This window comes from Caretta caretta, chromosome 2 (assembly GCF_965140235.1).
Source record: "Caretta caretta isolate rCarCar2 chromosome 2, rCarCar1.hap1, whole genome shotgun sequence".
NCBI lineage: Eukaryota > Metazoa > Chordata > Testudines > Cheloniidae > Caretta > Caretta caretta.
Window position 1 is genome coordinate 46,813,935 of NC_134207.1, and position 18,803 is coordinate 46,832,737.

The 18,803-nt window shown below is 41.8% G+C and overlaps 2 protein-coding genes across 2 annotated transcripts in view; both read right to left on the minus strand.

Moving 5' to 3' along the window:
* The window catches only part of OSGIN2 (oxidative stress induced growth inhibitor family member 2), a 40,892-nt gene extending 34,152 nt beyond the window's left edge, over nucleotides 1–6,740 (minus strand). The window contains exons 1-2 of the mRNA XM_048841161.2: nucleotides 6,239–6,740; nucleotides 1,418–1,572 (exon numbers count right to left, since the gene is read on the minus strand). Coding sequence (XP_048697118.2) covers nucleotides 1,418–1,572; nucleotides 6,239–6,282 — 199 coding nt within the window. The 5' untranslated portion in view covers nucleotides 6,283–6,740. The remainder of the gene's footprint in view (nucleotides 1–1,417; nucleotides 1,573–6,238) is intronic.
* Nucleotides 1–18,803, minus strand: part of DECR1 (2,4-dienoyl-CoA reductase 1) — a 307,653-nt gene that overhangs the window by 144,865 nt on the left and 143,985 nt on the right. The window lies entirely within an intron of this gene.

Here is an 18,803-nt window from a genome sequence, read left to right on the forward strand (position 1 = left end):
TATATGTTTTCTGCCAAAGTTTTGAAGAAAGTCAAACCAACAGGTTGAAGTTACTGGCTAAGCACATGGAACCACAGTCTGCTGAAGTGCTAAAACAGCTTTTGATAGCTGTAGACTCTTCTGCAGGTGCAGAGAGAATATTTTCTTCATTTCATTTCTTTCAGCTAGTTGAGTTCCATGATAGTTCAAAGCTAAAAACCAACAGATGTTGACAAAGCAGGAAAGCTGGTTTTCTCTTCCAATCTAGTAATAAAAAACTAGGTGTGAGAGGATGAGTTCTACTAGTTCTGAAGTATCAAAGGACATGATGACAAGAAACAGTCAGCTGAATTCACTAACTGCAGATATTACTTCCCTGGTTTAATAAATCAGTTAGTTTTAAATGCAAAACATGTTTTGATAAGCTTTTTGATAGCTTTTTTCTTATGTATACAGCACGTGTAAAGTAGTTATTTTAACTAACTTAAAATGTTGTTTTGGCATTTTTAATTGAATTCAAATTTCCACCCTACAGTGTGACATAAATCACAAGTAAAAAAAATTAATCAGCTAGTAATAAGAAATGCATTATTCACCATTTTCTAATATAATAAAAAATGTAAAAATGAGGAATCTGAATAAATGTAAGTTAAGCTATATAATTATTTAAATGTCTATAGAGGTCTATAGATATAGTATATCTTCCTTGCAAAAAGAAAAATCACATTTAGTGTAGCGGCAATTTTTAGTTGCAAAACCATGTTTTATGGTTATTAACCAATCAAAATCAAAATCAAAATCCTATTTGTTTAGGAAAATAAGTAAAAAGTAAAATGCAAAAGATAATTAAAAATCAATTTTAATTGATTCCTGCTTGCTGATTTAAATGATGATTACAGTGAGTTAAATAATCGATTTTGATTTAAATTAATCCACCCTGAGACATTGCAAGTCTAACTGTACTGTACACAAATTGCCTAACTGTAATGTTTGCATCTTCCAGTCTAATCCTTTCAAACAAAGCCTTCCCCATGTCCGGTCCTAATGACATAAGCAGGACTTCATGCAGACATAAGTGTGTGCTCAAGTATATCAGATTGCAGAATTGGGGCCTAAATCTCTACTTGCACTCAAATCTGATATCTGCCAACAAATTCATCATCCACTCCCAAACACTGCTGTCTCAACATCTTCCAGTAAAATAAGCATTATCAGTTCAAATACATTTCAATGATAACCAGTCATTTGACTTAAGACAACTTGATGGTAATACAGTAAACTGTACTAATTGTATCCATATAATAAATGCCTTCACCTTGGAGATGGGTTATCATTTGGCAACACCAAGTTATTTAATTATAAATGGATTTGCATTCCTGGTTCTTAAAAAGTAATGGTAGTGCCAGAGAACACAAAATAATCTCTGGAAATAACTCACCTATTATCACTATTGGCACAGTCAGGAGCGGGTCCCCAGTCAGAGTGGTTTCTTCTAGCAAGGGCATTCTTTTATCTTTCCTCCCAAGGCTGTCACCAAAATGCTGCACTAAGGAGCTCAACAGTTGTCCCTCGCTTTCAGGGCCACTGTAATTTCTATTGGAGAAAAAACATCAGTTGAGCATTATATCACATTCTTCAAAAATTAAGTCGCGATTGGATCATTGCCTTAAAACTGTCAAATTGATAAAAAAAACTCTGATTGCATTACGCAAAAGTAAAACAAACACTAATCAGTTCATATACAGAATTTTATTCTTCAGTATAGCTTTTCCCACACTGAATATTGCTTCTTTGCTACAATAATGGGCAAAAAAAACATTTCCTCCAAAAAAGCCCACAAAAGGATACAGGCAGCAAAAGAAAGGACCTGCAGAATATAATCTAATGTGTGTCTCATTCAAATTCAGTGTCTGATAATAAATCTAGTGATTTAAACTATTGCTTTCCCCACACCCTTTTAATACCTCAATTGTAATAAATATTTGCTTCTTGGCAATGACTGCCTACTAGGCTTTCAGCAATGCCAAAGCTTAGGGTCAGACATTTATCATCTATAAACATGATACCCGTTCCCAATCAGGTGGGTACTCCCAGATATTTTAAGTGAATAAAGTTGCTGACTAATTAAACCATATCCATTGTCTCCTGTCTTTCTTCCGGCATGGCTGAACAATGCTAGTAAATGCCTCTCCACCTATTTTCCCCAGAAACCTAGAGTAAAGAGCTTCACTGTCTTACTGAGTCTACTATAATTGACAATTACTGTTATAGTATCACTAGCCTACCGTGATGATTGTTATTTGCTTCCTTAAAAAAAAAAATGCTTTTTTGCATTTCATTCAGCTTGGAACATAAAAATAGATTAGTTTCATCCCACTCCTCCTCCAAGGGCATATTTGTTCTCAAATGAACTTGCATAGTGCTGCAAAGTTTGATTTCCAAGCACTGTTGCAGACTCAGTTTAAAAAATAACTTTACATTGGAATATTTAAAAGGAAAACCATGAGAATATTTTTACTTATTTTAAATGATGCAAAAACTTGTTTTTACACATCTAAATTGTGGGCCTAAATCAACCAGCAGTGTCTCTTTAAATCTAACTATCCTTTGTCTCCCCTATTATGTTTTTGGCATCCATAATGTTAGAAGTAATAAGGTGTTACCAAGATGTGTTTGTGCGCATGTGAAGTGCATAACATATTCCTTAGTTAGGCAGCAGTATCTTGTATACAGATACTCTTCTCTAAGATTCAAATATACTGCACTGTACCATTTGGGTTGAAGTTCTAAGTTCCCAGCCAAAACAGAAGGACTACGGTGTCTTTGATGATGTGGATTCTTCATTAGTAGGATGCAACACCATATATTCACTGTGTTTATCCCATGATAGAAACTATTTGAGATGTGTTTTTTCTTGGTCATTTATCAGCCAGGTAACACAGAACAGTACATTAAAATTAAACTAAAAGCACTGTTCTTTAAATATTTAACTGAATCCAACTTTTAATTTATATCCTACAGAAAAAATCTTTGTTAACTTTGAGTTAAGACTGTAGGAGTGCACCAGAACAAACCAGGAAAAGAAAAAGAAAGCAGCTAAACAACTTATTACCTATACTCCACTCATCAGTCCCCCTGCTCAGCTAACTGCAGCCAACCACACTCCATACATCTCCATCCACATCTCGAGCAACCAACATGTAGCCCTAATGCCAACCATACACATAATAAACCTACACACACACATAATATGCAGAAACTCTAATTCCGACCTAACAAATAAAACCAAATTCAAAGCATTCCTGCTGACCTTCTCTCTGCAAAATTTCATTCAACCCCTTAGAATCCCCAAAGCCTTTCTTGCTATGCCTGTCTCCTCACATCCCCACTCACACCCAGCTTCCTCTCTCTCCCTTTCAGCCCTACCTCGGATATCAGAAGTAGCTGATGGATATGATCAGTCAACTCCAAAGGCTCAAAAGCCTGATTAAAAGAAATTAATGATGTGATTAATTATAAAATTTCAAAAGTGATCTGTGTCTGGTCTGTAGTGTTATTTGAACATAAAAGACACATTTGGAGTTTGTAGGGACTATGAATGTTTAGCTAGAGGTACCAAAAGAAATGAGAAGAAAACATGATAAATTCAAAAGTGGACCAATTAAAAGTGTATCCTCTACTTAAGTTAGTATATTTGACTAAAATATTACATAGAAAATTACTTTGTTCTCTGAAGAGTTATCGTGTCAGGTCTGGAGACTAAGTTTAACCATTACAATGCGAAACAGCAAATTTAGTTCTGCTTTAAGTGCAAATCTCAATGAGATCTTAACTATGGAGTAACTAATGGCATCTCCTTTCTAATCTTAGGCAAAATATGAACGCAAATCCCAAAGCAATTTTTCTGTAACAAGGTTTACATATATCATTGTGGCCTTGGTAGACAACTTCGGGGTGAGGGGGATTTGCTAACATGACTATGGCTCTTATCCTGCATAACTACAAGTGGGCACAATGGTTTGTCAGTTACAGAGTCAGGGCCAAATAATGTTATCATGTTCATAACAAAGGCAACTAGTAGTATGTTTTTTTCAGATAATCAAATTTAAAATTAGTTTCCTTATTTATTGAAAGCTAATACTTTTAGGGTTTTTTTTTTATTTTTTAGTTATTAATGCAGAAAAGTAGTCAAGGAAAAAGTTAGATTATATATAAATAATATAAAATATAAATCAAGATTTTTTTTCCAGACCAAATAATATCAAATTCTTCTGTAACATCTATCATTTAACTGGACACGGCATGGTTTTGTCAGAAGGATGCCTTACACATCGCTATAAATTTTAAAATAGTGAAAACTTAATTTAAGCCACCCCTTTCTTCAATAGATAATTTCCAGTTTTAAATGATTCCTATTCCAGTACAATTTTTAGAAAAATACTTCTGCTAAGCCCAACCTTGGGTGGGAGATAAAATACAGGTTTTATTCTCCACTTAAATATAGGCTCAAATTTAAATTTTGTAAAAACAAGCTTTTAAAAACTTTAGCACCAATAAAAATGTTTTTAAACAAACATCCACTGAAAATAGTTATTAAAAAAAATCCCATCCAGTGTTTGAAACCCAGACACTGCAGTACTAAAAACCCAGAAATAAAAGGGAGAATCAACAAATGTGAAAACTACTTCACTGATTTTCACTGTCCAAGTTGAAATAGAAGTATACAAACAGCATAAGTAGTGACTAGTATAATTTTTTTCCACCTTTCCATTCTTTTACTTTTAATCTAAAGTGCTAAAGTAATAAGTTAACAAATGTTTATTTATAGCAGGATTTCTAAATGTCTCAGTCTATTCAAAATTTAAAGATTACAAGCATACCGTACATTAATTTTTCCAACACCCACAGTAATTATTATAATACCTACTTTACAGTTGAGTAAATGCACCAAAACCTTGAGCACACTGAGCCAAAGGCACTACTGCCTTGTCTAAATCGAGCTTTTTCTTACAATCTCTCACCGTCTAGACATGCTCTTGAACAAGGTTAAATGACAGGGCTGTATAAACATCAGCAGTCAGTCTACACTAATGCGCTCACCACTGCTAGCACCAGTGAAGTTACAATGGAGAGAAGCTTGAGAATAAAGTTCAGTGCAAACAGAGCTAGTGAGTTTAAGTGATTTGTCCAATCACACAATTTCTGTGGCACATTCAGGAACAGAAACTAGATCTCCTGACTCCCAGTCCTATGCTTTAACTACTAGATATATTTTTCCATATATACAAGACAAAATAGGAGTGGGGGTGGACATACAAATAATAGCTCCCTAAAAAAACCAAAAACATTTTATGGTTAAAAAATTACAGAGAGATCCAAATATTCAGCAAAATACTCTGAATTTGCATCCTTAAAAATAGCATGCAATTATTTTCTGCACACAATCTTAGCCATCCCCATTTTTGTGCACATATAAGCATGTGTGATTCCACAACCAGAAGAGCCAGAGGATGGAGTCAGTACTAACATAGGCTGGCTACTGGACAGATGGCCTTCTACCCCCATTAATACACACCTGTCTCTGCCCCACCCCGAACCACACCCAGACACAGCCATGGTTCCCAAATCCTATCTCCCCAACATTCTTCCATTGCCCCCTATTCGGCTCATACTCCATCCCTGTTCCTTCACCTCCCTGCCCCTACCCACATCACAGCCATTCCTGTCACAACCCCATCTCCCTGTCCCCTACCTGCGAGACGGTCATTCCCTTCGCAACCTCACCTTCCCCCCCGCCAGACTACCCCCATCAGAGCCATCATTCTCTTCATGACCCCACCATCCTGCCCCCCCACCACTACTCTCATCACAGCCCATCCTGACCCCAACGTCCCACCCCTCCATCACCATCACAGCTGTTCCCCTGGTGACCCCCCCCCACCCACATCCCTACCCCCACCACGGCCATTCCCTTCGCAACCCCCCCCCCCGCCCTTGCCCCCCTACCCACATCACGGCCATTTCCCCGGGGATCCCACTTCCCCACCCCCCATCACGGCCACTGCCCTCGCGACCTCAACATCTCTCCCCGCGTGTCCCCCTCACGCTCCCCATCACCGCGCCCCCGCCATCCCGCCGGCCTCTCTCTCACCCAGCAGCGGGGCTCAGCGGGCGGCTTCCGCGCGGGAGCGGGCGGACGGGCGCCCTGCCCCACAGACCGGCGCCCCCCACCCCACCCCACCCCACGGTGGGGATTCACCTGAAGTGGCGGGCCAGGGAGCAGCGGCAGCACCACACCGGCATGAGCGGGCGGGCGCGGGGAGCCGGCTGGCGGCTGAGCCGAGCGGCGGCGGGTCCGGGCTGCGCGGCGCTGCTTCGCCTCCTCCCGCTGCCGCCGCCGCACTGGGGCCCGGCTGGCTCGGTGCCTCCTCCCCACCCGGCGGCCTCAGGTCACGCGGGGGAGGAGCCGGAACCCGCGGGGGAAGGGGGCACGCTTCGGCGGGGGCGGGGACTGCCGCCGTCTCCGCTAGGGACACGCTGCGGAGCGGGAGCAGGTCCGGGCCGCCGGGCGGGGAGACAGAGCCTGATCCCGGGCCGCAGCGGCGGAGCGGGGTCAGGATGGGAGAAGTGATGGAGACCCGGATCATGGGGATTGAGCATCCCGGCCTGTGCGTGTGAACGGCCCCGGCCCCACAGCCCCGGGCGAGCTCGTCCTTACGACCCGTCACAGCCCCAGCCCTTCTCCCACCTTGGCTCCAGACAGCAACACGCCCCAGGCCCTCTCCCTGCCAACCCCCTTGGGAGCAACTCCCCCGTAGCCCCTTCTTTTTCACCCCGCCCCCAAACAGCAACTCCTCCATAGCCCCCTCTTCCGCCCCACCCCCAAATAGCAACACCCCCGTGGCCCCTTCTTCCGCCCCGCAGCCAAACAGCAACACCTCCATAGCCCCCTCTTCCGCCCCACCCCCAAATAGCAACACCCCCGTGGCCCCTTCTTCCGCCCCGCAGCCAAACAGCAACACCTCCATAGCCCCTTCTTCCGCCCCGACCCCAAACAGCAACACCCCCACAGCCCCTTATTACACCCTACCCCAAAACAGCAACAACCCCATAGCCCCTTCTTCTGCCCCACCCCCAAATAGCAACACCCCTGTAGCCCCTCCTTCTGCCCCACCCCCAAATAGCAACACCCCCGTGGCCCCTTCTTCCGTCCCACCCCCAAATAGCAACACCTCCATAGCCCCTTCTTCCACCCCGCTCCCAAACAGCAACACCCCCACAGCCCCTTATTACACCCTACCCCAAAACAGCAACAACCCCATAGCCCCTTCTTCTGCCCCACCCCCAAATAGCAACACCCCTGTAGCCCCTTCTCCCGCCCTGACCCCAAACAGCAACACCCCATAGCCCCTTCTCCCGCCCTGACCCCAAACAGCAACACCCCATAGCCCCTTCTCCCGCCCTGACCCCAAACAGCAACACCCCCATAGCCCCTTCTCCCGCCCTGCCCCCAAACAGTAACATCCACATAGCCCCTTCTCCCGCCCTGCCCCCAAACACAACACCCCCATAGCACCTTCCTTCTTCCGCCCTGCCCCCAAACAGCAACACCCCTCTCATCCCCCACAGAGCAACTCCTGCCCCTAGAAAACAACCCCTCTGTGACCCCTCAGAGACAGCAGCACCCCCTAACTCTTATCCCACCCTCCCCTAGACAGCACCTCCATTGCCTTTTTCCCATAGACGGTAACACCATTAACAGCCCTGTCCCCCCCAAAAATAGACAATTCCCCCATTGCTCCCCGCACCACACAGGTTGTAACACCCCCATATCCTGTCACCAGCAGGAATACCCTTCTTCACACAGCCCACAGATAGTAACTTTGTTAGGACCTTGGCATCCAAAGATAGGAGCATCGCAATGACTGTACCTCATCAGGCCAGGAACCCAGGTAGTCCAGCATTCTGCTTCCACCAGCGCCTGCATCAGTTACTTGAGAGAAGGATGCAAGACACTGCATAATGGACAGTTATGAAATAACCCACCTATGGGAGAAGTTTCTTCCTACAACCAAACGCTTATGTCCTGAAACACCAATGTTGATATAAAAACATTGAAATTACAGTGTTTAATGTGTGACCCACCAGATTTCTGTGAGCTGTGATGGGGCTGCAGAAAGTCTGTATTCCTGGCCTGTGCATGGCTGACCAATTCTTTGGGCCCTGCTTAGGGTTGCCAGTTATGGTTGGATGTATTTCAGGAGGTTTCATCCCATGACATAATCTTTAATTCCTGGAGACTCCAGGACAATCCTGGAGGGTTGGCAACCATGGTCCTGTTGGACTGTCTTGAGTGGAACCCACACTTTTAACTACTGGATTTTGTCCCATTTCATTTGGAACCATTTCTGAACCAAAATGTTTTGCACAGGGTTAACCTATGTAACCATGTGATCTTATTAGTCCTCTGGTTCTCTCTATTATTAGTAGCATGGTAGAGTTCAGGATCCTTAGCAGGGTATGTGTGCACTGCAGCTGGGAATGTGCATCATAGCCTGGGTGGACAGGTTCACTCTTACTCTGCTTGAGCTGCCCTGCTAACAATAGCAGTGTGGAGACTGCAGCCTGAGCTAGCCACCAACTCTGAGCCCACCAACTCTGGGTCATAGTTCAGGTGGCTAGCCTGAGCCACAAGGTCCATGCTGGTATTTTTTAGCGTGCTAACTTGAGCAGAGCTAGCACAACCTGCTCTACCTGAGCTGGGAGGCTGTCAAGGCTGAATCCCCACTCTGTCACTTTGAGTGCAGAAGGTGGGGGCCCGCAAGGATTTTAAAAATTAATGCTGGTCACTCCAGGCTTGTATTAGACTCCCAACATTACAGCTTTTCTCTGACCTTGGCTTGGTAAATGCTGCCACCACCCAAATGCAAAAAACCCCATTGGACCCAGGAAGGAGCACTTGGGAATTCCTCCCTGTGGAGTACCCTCAAGCCCTTTCACACACACACACAACCCACCCCGGGAAAGAGCTGAGAAAGAAAACAAAGGAAATTAGCTGTTGCTACCAGCTAATCAAACAACATGCACAAATCTCTTAGGACACCAAAAATCCAATCCTGTTAGAATATAAGAATGGCCGTACTGGGTCAGACCAAAGGTCCATCCAGCCCAGTATCCTGTCTACTGACAGTGGCCAATGCCAGGTGCCCCAGAGGGAGTGAACCTAACAGGTAATGATCAAGTGATCTCTCTCCTGCCATCCATCTCCACCCTCTGACAAACAGAGGCTGGGGACACCATTCCTTACCCATCCTGGCTAATAGCCATTAATGGACTTAACCTCCATGAATTTATCCAGTTCTCTTTTAAACCCTGTTATAGTCCTAGCCTTCACAACCTCCTCAGGCAAGGAGTTCCACAGGTTGACTGTATGCTGCGTGAAGAAGAACTTCCTTTTATTTGTTTTAAACCTGCTGCCCATCATTTCATTTGGTGGCCTCTAGTTCTTATATTATGGGAACAAGTAAACAGCTTTTCCTTATTCACTTTCTCCACTCATGATTTTATATACCTCTCTCATATCCCCCCTGAATCTCTTCTTTTCCAAGCTGAAAAGTCCTAGCCTCTTTAGTCTCTCCTCATATGGGACCCGTTCCAAACCCCTAATCATTTTAGTTGCCCTTTTCTAATGCCAATATATGTTCTTAAAAAAAGGTAAAATGTTATTAAAAACAAAAATTTATTAAAAACTAAAAGGAAGAAAATACATCTGTAACTTAGACTTTTGCTAGATTTTAAAAGAGAAATTCCAAAAATTAAGCACCCAAAATAGCTTTCTTGGGGGTTAGCTTAAAGGTAACAAACAAAAGCATCTGGTGTTAGCACAGAGGGGTCCACAAGCCATAACAAATAAACAGAAATAAACCTAATCGTGTCTTCCTAAACATTCCTAATGTACTTACATACTTACACTGGGTTGTTAAAAGTAGTTCTAGATATGATCTGATGGTTTTCATATCTGGTTCAAACTTTACCCAGCATTCCTGCTGCCCATCTCTTCAGCCCAGAGAGAACAACAGAGAAAGGGAAAGTTTCTTTCCCAATTTTAAAAAGTTCCAGCCTTCCCACTGAGTCTTTTGGTCAGGTGCCCACTTTTTTTTTCTTTACCTGGGGGACATTTTAACCCTTTATAGGTAAAGCAAGAAGAGAACAGCTACTAAGAGGGATTTTACAGCTAACTGGCTGGCTGGGTGTCCATCAAAGGGAGCTACCCCCCCACCCCCCCACACATACTTCATTTATCACAAAGGCACATTCCCAGTTTCAGAATAGACATAGCCTCAGTGCCCCATTGTGGTACATGCTGTCCAAACACACAAGAAAAAAAGAGTATTTGTCCAAAGAGTTTACTATCCAAGTTTAAGATAGATACAACAGATGGAGGAATCACTTTTCCGTTCATTTGTTTCTCACACACTACAGAACCTAGCACAATGGGGTTCTGATGTATATAGGGATTTATGGGTGCTACTGCTATAGAAATGAATAGTAACAATCAGACCATTCATGCATCTAATCCAGCATTGTGTCTCTGAAAGTGGCACTATCCTGTGCACTCCGGGCTGGATTTAGCGGCCACCTCCTGGTGAGGGATTGAAGTTGGGGACGGAGAGCCCAAACCTGAGCTGCCTCCCAATGAGGGATTTGAGGGAAGGGGAGCCCAAGTCAGAGCCTGGGCAGCCTCTCGGTGAGGGATTGAGGTATGGGGGAAGGAGAGCCTAGGCAGTGGGGCTCCAGCTGTCAGTCCCGGCATTGGAGCTCTGGCTGTCGGTGTCCCCACAGTGTCCCACACTGTCAGTTAAATCAGTGCAAGCACTCCACTGTGGACATTAAAGATTGAATTAATTACTGGGGTGGCTGTATATCAACTTAAATTATGTTGACCTAATTTTGTAGTGTAGACATGTCCTAATAGAGTCTGCCCGGAAATGAGCACCAGGTGGGTGGATGGTTTGACTGGGTGTTGTTACCAGATAGGGGTGAAGGTGAGAAAGAACACAGAGAAAAATGAAAGTGACAGAGGGTATGTTTACACTTCAAAAGACACTCACAGCAGGAGTCTCAGAGCCCATTAATTGCCAGAGTTAATACACAGCAAGAAAATGTAGTCCATAACAGAATTATGTAGCTGATAGCAAGTGTTGATGTTATTTAAAATTGGGAAATCAGGAACCAAGAGAGAAATGGCTTCTAATGGAACCAAGAGAGAAATGGCCTGAGTAAATGTGTTTTAATAATTTTGCTATGTTAAATGCAGAAAATGAAGAAAGGAATCCAGTTGTTTATATATTATAAAAGTGAAGTCCTGCCTGGGACCATCTCCACTCAATACTAACTGCCAGGCAGGGAAATAGGGTGAGAAGTAGCTGTGAATATACTTGGGAATTGGATTATGAAGTGCTTTCTAAAATAATATAAAGACCTTGAATAATATTCTTTGGCATACTAGTAAAGATAAGGTGGATCTGACTGATATCCTTTCTCCTGTTCTAAGTAGCAAGTGAGCAGTCACCAGATCAATTTCAAGAGAAGTTCAGTTAGGAGTCTGTACTACTTTGGATGACTGTGACAAGGTAATCATCTGAAAGAAACGAGTGAGGTTCCCAAATGCAGCAGAATTTTCACCGTCAATGGACCTCCACATTGAGGAAAAAGTCAAAGATCACAATCACAATCCACATCATTCCCACAAGTAGTGGTTGTATCACCCAAATAATGTGTGTGGCAAACACCAACAAGCTCTCAAAACACTTCTCCCTACCTGGCAGCCTCACTTCAGGTTCTCTCTGGTGTTAGTTTCCTGTATGCCACCCAGCTAGAAATGTCTGCTAGTCAGTTGACTCCAGGCAGTCAATAATGGGTGGATCAAAAGTGAGGCATAGAGGTCATACAGTTGAAGTCTGCCTATTGAAATTTCTCCTGACATTTTCAGTTGGATGTGGTATTCTCACATTATACTAAACTGTTATCATCAGTTGTTAAACAGTTGCCTCATTTAGCCCCTAAGATAACCACGTTTCAGTGGTGGAGGAAGCATTCCCTGTCCGTAGTTTGTTTTGCAATTTAGACTTGTGAAATGCTGTGGGATCTTTCGGCATGTAAAAGTCATCCTCATTATGGATGTGAGTAATAAGCATTTTGAGAAGTAGGGATTATGTCCTATTTTATCTTTAATAGACACAGTTTCCTAAACTATAATCTGCCTTGTGAATAAATTTTGGATATTCTTGCTCTGTCTCTTCAAGCTGTTACCTCCTCACCAATTATTATATGTGTAATACAGATACAATATGCAAATTATGCGTTCAGATATATATTTTGCCAGAGAGATTTATTTCAGATTGTAATTACACACTTTTCCAATATGACCTTTAAAAGAACCTTCCATACTTTATCTGCATCAAAACAACAATATAAAAACATTTAACTGTGTTATGAAATGTGTGCTTGGATAGTTCTCCAGTTACGTTAAATTGCTCTACAAAGAGACTTTGTAAGTTTATAAACATTATCTTCAGATCATTTTTTCATCAATACTAGGAGTATAGTTTAAATCCAATAAGTCACTTAATACTTAGAGTTTGTGTAGTTTGTAATGGATTATAAGAGCACTCAAAATCTATGTCTGCCCCTTTACATTTTAAATCATTTTATATCCTCATGCTGTCTGATTTTCCCTTTATGTTTATCCTGTGAAACATTATGATGTGTTATTCACAATGTCAGTCACTATACCTTTTTGTATCTTTAATTTATATTTTCTGCATTGCTCTACCATCAAACTATGCCAGTTGACATCATGCTCAGGGTTATTTTTAGAAATAAATAGAACATAAATATTTTGTAAAGAATGTTCAGTATATTTCTCTAAATATTTGGATTACTCTAATCCAACTGCAAGATCCCTGTCCAGTTAGCCACCCACTCTAGGATCCTCACAGGATATAGTTAAAATTAATATCACTTTTGATGAAGGATATGGTCTTGTTTAATGTTTTCTCATAGTAGGAGAAATCTAACAATAGATTCAGCTCAATGCTCTTATATACAGAGCAATATATGTGCTTCTCATTCTAAATTACTTTTATTTTAGATTAAGGGAGAAATGTATATACAATATGCATGAGAAAGACAGTGATTCACTGTAACATTCCGCATGTCAACTGCAATACAAGATGGCAGCTGCCTTATAGCTTCTCTGGTCAGGAAGCTAGGTGTCTATATTTAAAAATGTAGTACACAGTACACAGAGAACAAAATAGCTACATCTTTTAATTATCTATATACATACTCAACCTCAAAAATAAGAATGATGTAGAAACAGTAAAGGGGAGAGGGATTAAGGGAAGGAAGCACTTACTAATGTAATTCATTTTACCAGCTGTTGAAGCGCTGATTTCTTGGTGAAAGTAACACTTTAATGGTCAGCTCTTTCACATTAGCCGCAATCACTCTCCAAAATGAAACAAAAAGGAATTGCATTCAGTAGAATATGTGCCAATCAATCAGATTAACTAAATGTTAACTAGATCTTGAGCCATTAGGAAAACTAATAAATGGTATAACTTTAAAAGGTATTCTTTTATCAATATGCAGTTCTTTGGTTGGCAAAAATACAAGTAGGATCAGGCTCCTGTATTCTATCAGAGTGAGACAAGAAACTGTGTCATATCCAGTCACAATATAGTGGATATAATAAAGTAATTGTTACAGAATCACACTGTAACAAGTTACATGTCCCCTACTTTTAAAACTGGGACAGTTTATAAGTCTCTTAGGGTATGATCCCATTAAATGCATGTTTTATCTTGATAAATCTTGATGCTCAAGGATGGTCATTTAGTATCATCCCTGCCCTGGGAACAAAGTGGAACACACTGTACACGTTCTATAGACAAGAGAGAGAGCAAGAATAGCTGTCGAATGAGAGGCAGATGTATTTACTATATATAAACTACTTGAAGACATTTTGGTGAGACCAAGACCTTGAGATAAGATCTCCTGAGTTTTCCAGTTTCATAGAGAGGGATCGTCTGAGGTGAAGGCCTACACCTACAAGCTTCACAAGCTTCCTATTTTTGTAAACATGACATTTTACAATTTATTTGAGAGTGAACTGATTAAAAATAAGCCAATGTCATGAGTTTTAAAACAACAGGAATCCATAAACCACCTTCACTCTGCACTGGTGTCACCATGTGTCCTCAGGGAAACGCCTTGGAATCAATGGAAGTCTGTCCAAGTGCAGAGGTCCACCCATGTAGAGCGTAGTGCTGGATCTGGGCCCAAGGGCCAAATCCTGATCTACCTGAAATTAATGGGAAAATTCCCCTTGACTTTAATAGAACAAGGATAAAGCCCTCATTTTATACACCTGACACATCTCTTTGAGTGCTTATGCAGAAAAAGGTCTTATCCTCTAAACAATCATTTAAATAGTATATAAAATAGTAAAAAAAAATTAAAAGCCTTTAGTAGTAAAATAGTAATAGCTAGAAGTGTGTTAGTTTATACATTAATGTACAAATATACATTATTTTATGGGCCAATTCCTGAAATTTTTACTGTGGACTTCAGAGTTTTGTCCAAATAAGGACTTCAGGATTTGGCCCTCTATTTTTAAGTTATTTTTATTTGAAAATAAATGAGTCCTATAAATTGAATATCTTTTAAGCAGCAGGACCTTCTTTTACCACTATTGCTAACACTTGTTATTTTATCATGAATCTTGAAGTTTTACTTAAAGCCCCAGCTGCTTGAGACAAAGTGATTACATGAGAATCTCAGCTTTCATTGAAAAGTAACAGTCAGTTTCTAGCCCTCCTGGTTGCTGAGAAAAGCTTGAAAGAGTTACTGAAGTGCAAGTCAAATGCTCAAAAATCATAAGGCAAATAAAAAACTCTAGTTTTTTTTTTTTTAAAAGTCTTGAGATTTTAAAGTCAATTTCAGGGGCTTGGGGTTCATTATTTTTCAGTGTTTGAGGTTGCTAATAATGATTTTCCTTAAATGTATTTAAATGTTACAGAATGATACCAATGAGGTTATTATAATATCATCATGTATTACTTGTTTCTCTCAGTGCCCACAATATGCTAGGCTCTGCTCAGACACACGCAAAAAAAGACGACATTGTCCTTGTCCTTAAGGTTAATCCTATGCATAAACATTTACAGGGTGGAAACCTAACCAAAAAACAAACAAACAAACAAAAAACAGAGAGGAAAGGTGGGGTATATCATGGGATTCACTGCTCACTGCTGTGGTGCCTCCTTGTCACCCACCTGGGGATTAGCTCACAGCCAGTCTCATGCCCCCTCCTTCAGTTTCTTGCCCCCAGGGTCTCACTCTCTTTTTCTGGGTCAGGTTATGGACTGACTCAGGTGTTCCAGGGGTGTGTGACAGAATATACCTCTATGTTCACACCCTATTGTAATAATGTTTCTACAAGGTATGCCTTGTAAGGTACCACTTAAAAACTCAATTTGCGCATCAGTAATATCATGGCACAATGCACATAGCACTGTTATATGTGAAGTTATAAACATAAGCTGAGATCATGACTAAAAATATGTTTTCCAGATAAGTCTGGGGATTGGCCAAATCAGTTCCTCAGAGACAAAGGGCAAGATGATGCCCCAGCAAGGTGTAAACAAGGCTGATGGACCATCACCTACTAAGTGGCCATTCTTTGGCAGGCAAAAGGGCAGGCGCAAAAATCCACATTTTAGCATAGAAACAGCATGGAGTTCCCTTCCACGCAGCCTGCCTGTGGCCTTATTATCTGCTCCATCTGCAGCAGCAAGGAGACCCTGGCACACATCCACCTGGAGTATGCCAGGTTGCAACTCCTTTTCAGCTCCTCCAGAACCATCTCCTTAGGTTCTGGCTGAACTTTGCCCCACACCTCCTGATTTATGCACACCCTATCTATGGCCCCACATAGTTGCTGTCAACTTCCTCCAAAGTGTCCATCTATAAGACCAGGAGGAGGATGCTGGGTGGGGAGATGCTCTCTGACTGTGGGGCTTATTTCTGCTCCTCCCTTCAATCATGCATCCAGGCAGAGTTCCTCTGGGCCATGACCGCTGGCTTCCTAGAACCTTTGAGTAGCAGAGTAGGCACTGTCCGAGGTTCTCTGCTTGGTGTCCCCATCCAGTTCCCTGCTTATGGCCCTATGACCTCACTCCTGTCCCTGTTTTCTTATTAGTTGTCCCCCAAAATCATTTGAGCCTTGGGTTTAGTCACTTCTCCCCTTAGGCTGGGGGAGGGGCCTTCAGACATCTCCCGGAACTCAATGTGTGTTTGCTCCCAGCAGCCCCTTGGCCAGACTGCTCCTGCTTTCTGCTGCTGTGGGCGCGGGGCAGGGGGAGAGATGGAAATGCTTCTCAGAGGGGAACAGTATTATAAAAAGTAGGGACAGACACACAACCCCCTCTGCCCACTGGATTCTCTGCACCTGAAAAGACAAAGGAAGCAGCCCTTGAACTTGGGGAAAGGGATCTTGACTTAACTCATTTGGTCAGTAAGACTGCTGAAAGCATGTGCTGAGAAAACTTTGCTCCGAATCTAATACAGTTTATCAAGCTAGGCACCCGCAAGCAGTTTATCTTTATTTTTCTTGTAACCATTTCCAACTTTTATGCTTATTCACTTAAAATCTTTGTAGTTAATAAATTTGTTTGATCTAATCCAGTGTGTTTAAACTGACGTGTCTGGATAACTAAAGGAATAATGGACTTAATATAGTTGTAGTGCTCAGGAGAGAGCTGGGCAGCACAGGTACTTTGGGGGGAAGATCTGGGATTGTGTGTGTGTGTTGGGGTTACCCTGCAGCATAAGCAAGGCTGGTAAGAGTCAAGGTGTGGCTGGCTGGCTGCAGCACACACAGACATAGCTGAGAGTGACTTACATGCAGGAGGCTGTTTGTGAGCAGTCCAGGTTGGAGGCTACAGCAGCAAGGCATCGTAAAGGGCACCCAGGTTACAGGGCGAGGTGACACAGCTACTCATTAGTCTGGATTGCACCCCACCCTGTCACAGGGGACAAAGTGGAAGAAGGCACAGAGAGCATACTGAGAAACAAATAAACATGTCAAGGCTGGCATATATGATGGAGCATAGGGAATGTCATAGAAAAAGACAAAGAGGATACACTCATGAAGACGAGGACAAGAACCTGGAACTGGACACCGTTGATATTGTTACCTATTATTATAGTACATTGCATCATGATATACAACATCCTCCCTCATCTCTAGCCATCCCACGTCCACTCTTCATCCCCTCTAATCCATTCAGAGTACATCTTCCTGGCCCCTAGTTCTTGTCCCACTCATTTCTTTTATATGCACCTCTGCTGTACTGAGTCTAAAAGAAAAAAAATCACCCAGGCAATATGAGTAAATGATATGGCAGTTAGGAATAACTAGTTTTATATATTTACTTTTAAAATAACCGTTCAGACTTGAAATAATCAAGTTGCACAGTAGTTTACCAAAGTATCTGTGGGGTCTTCTTGTCATTACACTATTCCTCCTTTCCCCCTTCTTCACACCTATTGTTAGCATTTCATTTCAAATTAAATGGTAAGTTCTTTGGAGCAGGAACCATGTCTACCCTAGTGTCTGTGCAGCTCCTAACCTATTGGAGTCCTGATTCTGAGTGGGACTTGTAGGCACTACTGCAGTACAAATACAGCGAAAAATAATAGTGAAAATCTGAATGGACGATCTAGTGGACTGGCAATAACTGCACTTGTTAGTTTGCTTTTCCAGTAATCATTATACCCAGCCAAAAGGGAAATGAAATAGGATATTCCCATGTTTTAAAATCGCTGGTAAAGTAATGCGGACTTTAGGTGCTTTTTAGTTCCCAAAGCTAAGCTGATTCTAAAGCTAAGCTAAAGATGATTTTTGCAAACTAGCTGGGAGAATTGAGAGTGCCAGACAACAACAATGGAAAGTGGTAAATGAAAGTTGCTCATTCTCAGCTGCGATCCACCTGCAGCCATTTCACAGAACTGAAGATTGGATCAATGATATGAAGTTAAGGGGAAGCATATTTTATAGTGCTTTAAAAACTGTAAATATTTATTTAAACCCTTACCTTATTTTTTCGCCAAATAGACGTCAACAGGAGCCAGAATGACAGCCAGCCACAAAAGAGTTTTTTTAAAATATTGTATTTCTTTGATTTAAGGAATTTTAAAATTCAAATAAAGTATTAATACCCTCCAGGAGTTTAATTATACCAGATACCTGCACTTCTTGAGTGGTAGTCACCCACCTTTGCCAGATTTTGCAGCTGCTATATTATACAAACCTTTATTACCTTAGTTACTACTACATTATTATTTGAGTGACCAAGTATTTTAGGTGCGTCACAAACAAATAATACAGACATGTCCCCTGCTGCAAAGAGCTTGATGTCTAACTGTAACACAATAAGTGAGACCAATAAACAAAGGAGGAGGTTACATAGATTACAATAACAAGTCCACATGGTAACTGAAGTTGGTTACTTGCATGTTTGTAGTTTAACACTGTATACATTTAAAAATAATCCTATATTGCTTGCATCTTTGAATAAAAGACAATAGGAGCTGCTGTTATGCAGTGATGGCAGTAGCTGGCCCCTTGTGTGCTATTGCATATATCCTTACTCGTACACTTTTAGAACTTACTATTTTGTTTTGCCTCTCCCCTAGTTTGCATAGCACAGCTTTGTTGATCTTCTAGGCATGCTGCAAATTACACACCTATTTTT